At 41.8% G+C, this 7,684-nt stretch overlaps 1 protein-coding gene across 1 annotated transcript; it reads right to left on the reverse strand.

Annotated features, from left to right (window-relative positions):
- Window positions 1–283: 283 nt before the first annotated feature.
- Window positions 284–5,574, reverse strand: casr (calcium-sensing receptor). The gene is made up of 6 exons (XM_060863190.1): window positions 5,387–5,574; window positions 4,837–5,143; window positions 3,912–4,751; window positions 3,293–3,523; window positions 2,553–2,676; window positions 284–1,419 (listed from the first exon to the last, which is right to left on the reverse strand). The coding sequence occupies exons 1-6, from the start codon at window positions 5,572–5,574 to the stop codon at window positions 284–286; spliced, it is 2,826 nt and encodes a 941-aa protein (XP_060719173.1).
- Between the last annotated feature and the right edge of the window lie 2,110 nt (window positions 5,575–7,684).

Here is a 7,684-nt window from a genome sequence, read left to right on the forward strand (position 1 = left end):
GTAACAAAACTATAAGCATTTGTATTAACTGTGAGTGAATGATTCCAGGATCACGCCACATTTTAAGCTTCATGTAAATCAGAATTTCCCAAATGTCACTTTTAACGAACACGGAATGAACCACCACCCAAACTGTATCTGTTCAGTATGTAGATAGGGTGCCAATACTTTATGCCATCCTACATGAGATGAAGTTGCTAACTGTACACTGTATATAATGTGATCTGCAGTGTAAATCAACTGAATGTAGTTGTTCTTTATGACGATGTTTCATGATTTAAGTTTAGTTTTTTCTCGCCTCCTCAAAAGTGAGCGACAGATTCATCGTCCCGCTCTCGAAGCTCACCCTGGGCCTCTGGCTCCGCCTCTGCCCGGTGGGCGTGGCTGCTTCATTCTCATTCGTCTTCATGCAGAAGGATGAGGATGGTGAGGAAGCAGAGGACCCGCACACGCTGCTGGATCTCTTCCTGAAGGCGGAGCTTTGCCTCAGCGTGGCTTTGGCGGCCGCTTTGAAGGCGTGAGCCGCCGTGCTGGATCTAACTTCCTCAATGGTGTTTCTGGAAGGCTTGAACAAGATGATGTAGACCTTATTGAAGAAAATGCATGCGAGCAAGCTGAAGCTGGATGCAAGGATGGCGATGACTTCCACAGCAGAGACGAACTTCCCGTAAGTGCTGAAGTAGGTGGGGACAAAGGAGATCCAGACGATAAAGAAGATGAGCATGCTAAAGGTGATAAACTTGGCCTCTGTGAAGTTCTCTGGCAGCTTCCGAGACTTGAAGGCAAAGAAGAAGCAGACTGCTGCCAGGAGGCAGGTGTAGCCGAACAGGAAGCCAAGAGCCATCATGGAGCCTTCATTGCAGGTTATAAAGATGATCTCATCGATGTCATAGTTTCTGAAACTCGCCGGTGGAGCGTTGTACAGCCACACCACGCAGATCATCACCTGCACAAAGGTGAACAGAAAGACCAAAAGAAACTGTAGGTTCAGACCCCACCATTTTCGATGGAGGCTGGTGGGAATCTTGGCTTCGAACACCAGAAGAACCCGGTTGGTCTTCACCAGGATGCAGGAGATGCACAAGACAAAGCTGATTCCGAACGCAGGCTGACGCAGACGACACGTCCAGTCCTGAGGTTCCCCGATGAACACGAGCGAACTGGAGAAACAGCAGATTAATGAGAAAAGCAGCAGGTAGGACAGCTCTCTGTTGGAAGCCTTGACTATGGGTGTGTTCCGAAATCGCACAAACACGGCTATCACGAAGAACGTCAGGAGAACACCAAATATGGCGAGCAGGGACAGAGCGATCCCAAACGGCTCCGACCATGCCAGAAACTCGATCTCCTTTAGGAAACAGGACGTGTGGTTCCCGTTGGACCAAGAATTGCTGGGACATTTGGTACAAACACTGGCATCTGGACAGGAAATAAAAATAAGCCATAAAACATAATAAAACTATTAAAATTCATATCAGTTATTATTCAGATACATACTTAATTTAATAAATAATCCATTAAAGACATCATAGTAAAAAGCGTTTATAGCATTATTATAGCATAACATTCACCAGTCACATTATTAGGAAATTATTCATGCAGTTATCTAATCAGCCAATCACGTGGCAGCAGCACAATCTATAATATCATGCAGATATACATCAAGAGCTTCAGTTACTGTTTACATCAAAACTGCAGCTGTTTCTAATAAAGTGGACAGTGAGTGTATAATATACTAATGTTCTCTATCTCTGTCTCTCTCTGTCTCTCTATGTCTCTCTCTCTGTCTCTCTCTGTCTCTCTCTCTGTCTCTCTCTGTCTCTCTCTGTCTCTCTCTCTGTCTCTCTCTCTGTCTCTCTCTCTTTCTCTCTCTCTGTCTGTCTCTCTCTCTTTCTCTCTCTCTGTCTCTCTCTCTCTGTCTCTCTCTCTCTGTCTCTCTCTCTCTCTCTCTCTCTCTGTCTCTGTCTCTGTCTCTGTCTCTCTCTCTCTGTCTGTCTCTCTCTCTCTGTCTCTCTCTCTCTCTCTCTCTCTCTCTCTCTCTCTCTCTCTCTCTCTCTCTCTCTCTCTCTCTGTCTCTCTCTCTCTGTCTCTGTCTCTCTGTCTGTCTCTCTCTCTCTCTGTCTCTCTCTCTCTCTCTCTCTCTCTCTGTCTCTCTCTCTGTCTCTCTCTCTGTCTCTGTCTCTCTCTCTCTCTCTGTCTCTCTCTCTCTCTCTCTCTCTCTGTCTCTCTCTCTCTCTGTCTCTCTCTCTCTGTCTGTCTCTCTCTCTCTGTCTCTGTCTCTCTGTCTCTCTCTGTGTCTCTGTCTCTCTCTGTCTCTCTCTCTCTGTGTCACACACACACACACACATATATATAAATACAATGTATTATAATTGTAGTCATTTCTATAAAAATGTTGTAAATGTTTATTTAAATATCTAATATTTATATATTTTTACTAATTATACATAAATATTATGTATAGTAAATTATAGAGAAGTTATAACCTCATTGGTTTTAAGTTATTACAATAATGCTGAATAATAAACAGGTGTAGTGAATAAATCATGCACCTTTATGCTCACTATACTCTCCATCAGAGCACTCAGTACACTCGAAGCAGCAGGTGGGTTTGCCCTCGATGATGCCCTTCCTGGTGCCAGGCTCACACTCCTCACTGCAGTTCGAAAACGGTACCTGAGTGAAAACCACGAGGAGAAAACGAAAATGAAATGTGACCAGTTACTGAACTGCTCAACTAATCACTTACACAACTAATCACGCACTTTAATTTAAACTTCAGTAATAAAGTTTTTTTTTTTTTTAAATAATACTTACTTAATTAAATAATTAATTAAATAAAACATTTTTTAATAACCAATTAGATTAATACACAAACATGTGAACTAAGAAGTCTTAAATTAAAAGATTTAAAATAAGATTTTAATCTGATGGTAAACTTTTTATACATAAAACACATACACTATAAATACATACAATGATTATTCATTAATTAATCATTAATTAATGAGTATTCTGTAATTATTAATGTCTTTTTTTTAGTAGGAATCAATTAATATTTAAAAAATCTTATTGACATAAGATACAACTTGTGTGTGTTTAGTGACGTGAGTCGAGAGGAAAAAAAATCTAAACGAATGAGTTGTGATTCGGTCGTGCAGAAAATACACAGCAAATTATTGCATTGAATTTATTTCAATTATATATAATGTGTCAATTATATGCGTTAAATATATACAGGAATTGTTCTAGTCAAGTGCTTGAGGCAACTGGCTTCAGTAAAATGCCTCACCTCAGTCAAATACCCATTCCACAGTATTTTTGTTTTGTCTATGGAGAGTTTGGCTCCCTTCTTGCCGCTGACGCTGTAGTAGCCGACCTCCCTGAACACCACTGAGCCGTCTGCAGGTGAACGGTGCCAGTTCATGATGGTGTAGTTGGCAGCGAGTTCACTGCTCTCGTCAAAGCGCACTCTCTCGCCCAGACTGTTCTGGAACTTCAGATGCCTCAACTGCTTTAATACCTGAAAAGTTAAAATAAATACTCCTTTATCCCACGATCACAGTAGTGTGGCATTACAGTGTATTGAACCATACGTTTTACTTCCTACACAGTCAATTCATTCTTTTCAAGTATTCATTTGGAATCTCAATAATTAACACAATTAAATAGATAAATAAAGTAAGTACATTTTTCTGAATGTCCATCATGATGATGAGGATCAAATCTCACTTCATGCCACAGAATCATCGGTTTATCAGCGTGACAATTACTGAACTTCATGTTTCACTTTGCTTTACTGTTTATATTTGTGGATTATAAAGTCAAGCACGTCAAAAACACACAAGACCCCTTGTACAAACCGAACCTGTTACAGCCCAGAATTTACAGTCTACTTCCTGCTCACTTACCTGCCACGCCTCCACTTTTCGAATATCAGCACAGGATCCATTAGCGAAGAGTCCTCTCCCAGGCGTACAGGTGAGGATGTCCTGCAGCGCTTCGGCTATGGCATAAACTGCGACGTAGACGTTATAGGAGATTCTCAGGTGGGTGTAGTCCAGGTACGGCGTCTCAACGCTCGTGATGTCCTCTTCGCCCGTGCAAAGCGGCCTGAAGCCTGCGCTGCCGTTCTCGCTGTCCTCCTTTCTCACGCTGTCCACCAGGTAACAGTTGAAGGTCTCTTCCCAAAACTCTCGCACAAACTCATTATGTAGGGATTTTTTCGGATGTACCTGCTGCAGGAATTTATTGAATCCGGGGATCTGTCCTGCTTGCAGCGCGAAGCCAATCGTCCCACCCATGACATCCAGGTACTCTGGTTTGGCCACGAGGCTCGACAGAGCCCACGCTTCGCTCGCTAACCACACGCGGTCTGTGATGTTACGCCTCACCATCTCCTTAACCAGAGGCTCGACATCGGGCCCGCTAGCAAACACGACGATAACTTTAGCAGTGGAGTTCTGGATCTGGTCTGCAATGCGGATAATCTCGGCTTCTTCCAGGTACTGAGAGATCAGCACGTTGAGGTCGATGCAGATGTCCCTCTCAAGCATCTCGTTCTCGAATTTCTCTATACCAGGACGGCCGTATTCGTCGTCCGACGCTATGGCGATGACCCAATTCCACTGAAAGTGATCGATGATGGCTGCCATGGCGATGGCCTGGTACTCGTCAGTCGGAATCGTCCTCATGAAAGACTTGTATTGGTTCTTGTTGCTCAGCAGGCGACTTGAAGAAGCATAGCTGATCTGATGGCGCAAAACCAAAAGCTCAAAAAATTTAACACATTTTCTTAATAAAAAAATTACTCTTTACAGAAAATTCCCTGCTCACCTGTGGGATGTAGAAGAGACCGACAAGATCAGCGACAGCTGTAGACACCGCCGATCCGGACGCCCCGACCACGGCGATGGTTGACGGGATGTTCCCAGTGCAGTTACAAAACCCATCCAAGTTCAACGAGTCAATTTTATTCTGAGCCACAAAGCTCAGCGAGGCCTCCAGGGCTTTGGAGACAGTGTTACAGGTATCGAATATACTGTACCCCAGAGTGATGTTGGGTAAAAGTGTAGAACTGTTGTTGATTTCCTCAATGGCAAAAATCATGGCCTGGAGCCAACGAAATCCACGGAAGTTATACCTGAGAAATGAGACGGCACAGAGGAAAGAAATGTTTCTGAAGCTGCTCTACCCCAATGCACTCGTATTTACAGGACAGAATCTATTTCGGATCTAATCACAGACATGAAGCTTTTCATATTTTCAAAAGAATTTATCCATTATTGAATGTTGATTACATCTCAGATATCTCCAAGTCTGAACACATCTCTGTGGGACAAAGCTGGAAAAGTTCAGTTTATTTTCTGTATTTACCCCCACGTACCTCACACACTCGGTGGATTCTGGTTTAGCAGCCAAGTCCTGGTCATTGGAAGCTACTCTGAAGTGTATCGGAAACAAACCGCCCAGCAGAATGTCCCCGGTCTTCTGAGCTCTCTGACGAGGACCGTACGATAAAACTCCACAGTTTAAAGCCAACAGCACCAAGTGGACTTTTAAATACAACCTCATCGTCTCAGTGTTTTGAAGGTTTCTAGGTCATAGACGGAAAGGGTCCACAGTTCGATTCCCAGGACTCTCTGGAATCCAAACTTTGAATAAAAACTATCTGGTAAATAAACAGAAAGGTTTTTGCTCTCAGTATAAATTCAGGAAACCGAAGAGCCTAGACATTATCTAATAAGGTACAAGATGCAATTGTTGTTGTGTTTTTTTTCTTTCACCAGGGGTCTATCTGAGGAGCGATGGATCTCTTTGTCCTGTCTTCAGTCAGTCTCATCTTCATCTCTGATGCTGTCTGTGTTCTGCGGGATGCTTTAAATACAGAACGTTCCATGAAGTAATAAGACGTGTTAATTTCAGAACAGTGAGGGTTAATCTAAAGCTGTGTATTCCTAAAAAACACAGAAAAACAACATGGATGTGATAATTATACCTTTGATCTTCAGAGCATTTACCTTTTACATTAACACAATCCTTCAGGCTTTAAACACTTAGTGTTGATGATGCTGATGATAATGATGATGATGATGATCTAGGCCTGAATAATACACACCCTTAATTTCCTGTCCCAACATTTTCACACACACAAAAAAAAAAAAAACTACATCTTCACCGCAGAGATTAAAGAATGAAATGAAAAAAATAAAGCACAATAATGAACCAATGCAGAACATCTAATGATATAATGAAGGTTAACGACAATGAAATTAAATCATGGAATGCTTTTTACATGACAGCAACTTGGACACGTTCACATTCATCTTTGCTCTTTAAAATCCTAAAGAGGATAAACTACAGCACCTTCAACATTATACATAACCTTGTAAATCTTCTTTACAGTCTGTAAAAACAGTGTGATAAAGACTGTGACCTAAGCATTCAGAGAAGCGTAAGAACAAAAAAAAAGTGTGCGACAGGGAGCACTTCAGTTCAGCGAGCACTGAGACGTGAGCACCGTACGGATTAAACATCAAAACCTTCATCAGGAACACCGTATAACAGCAACTAGCATCAACAGAGGTGGTCATCTGTACTGTGGCTCTCCTGACTGACGAAAACTCAACTGGTTAATCATTTCCTTATCAGTAGCAGCATCAAGCAGCACAAAAAACATGATTGGAAAATGATATTAATTATAACGGTACTAATTATCATCGTACAAACAATATAAATAGGAATATAAAAGAACCTAAAGTAGAACCTTGAAAGACAAGATTCTGTAATGTTTTATCTCGAGTGGATAAGTTTTGTTATTCACTTGTTTCCAGGTTTAAGTACGTCTACTGAAATATCATGATCAACAGTGACAGAGACAAGACTTTACCTCAGGAAACATCAGATACTACAGTAGGTCTGACACTTAAAATATCAATAACGAACTAGATTTGTAAAGTTTGTCGCGACAAACTTTGATGTTGGCTTTGACGATGCAAGTATTTGCAAAGGCCGGTGCTTTTTGGAGGCAAGTGGACATAAGGGTTAGTGTTACTTTTGGAGGCAAGTGGACAGAAAGCTAGGGTGGCAAAATATTTGGAGGTAAGTGGAGACAAGCATGAGACGTCATCCGAATACTCCTGAGGAAGTTCCCCTCATTGGACTGAGTGTTTTGATATGTCACATGTCCATGTTGAGCAAATTTTTTTATTTTCACATGACGTCATGTGACGTCATCAGAATACCCGCGAGACAGTTCCCTTCATTGTTCTGAGTATTTTGATATGTCACATGTCCATGTTGTAAAAAGTTTTTTGATTTTGCATATATTGGGGGCGGGGCTGCGGGACAACCGAAAGGCCAGTCGGTACACCGATTTAAACCTTTGTTCAGAGTCTCACCCTAAAGGAGCTGGTCGGGTTTGGTGTAGATAGATCGAAAGCTTGCCGAGTTATAAACCTCCAAAGTTTATAATGGGAGTCTATGGGGAAAAAGGCCACTTTGAGACCCGGTACCGGAAGTACTGGTACTCGGATCGCTTAGAAAAGTAATAGCAACAAACTTCAGACCAGCGTCTACAACATATCATATACAACAATTTGGTGCATGTTACTCGAAAGCTCTAGGAGGATTTACTCTTGATAAATTTTTGTCTAAGCTTAAATAGGAAAACAGAATGTTGGCT

This window comes from Tachysurus vachellii, chromosome 26 (assembly GCF_030014155.1).
Source record: "Tachysurus vachellii isolate PV-2020 chromosome 26, HZAU_Pvac_v1, whole genome shotgun sequence".
Taxonomy (NCBI): domain Eukaryota; kingdom Metazoa; phylum Chordata; class Actinopteri; order Siluriformes; family Bagridae; genus Tachysurus; species Tachysurus vachellii.

What these genes read in the sequence shown, in the direction of transcription:
- casr (XM_060863190.1), bottom strand. Translation starts at nt 5,574, where the DNA reads ATGAGGTTGTATTTAAAAGTCCACTTGGTGCTGTTGGCTTTAAACTGT. An exon ending in GTCTCTTCTACATCCCACAG is followed by an intron (nt 4,752 to 4,836) that starts GTGAGCAGGGAA and finishes TTGCGCCATCAG; the next exon opens with ATCAGCTATGCTTCTTCAAG. An exon ending in GAAAAGTGGAGGCGTGGCAG is followed by an intron (nt 3,524 to 3,911) that starts GTAAGTGAGCAG and finishes TTAACTTTTCAG; the next exon opens with GTATTAAAGCAGTTGAGGCA.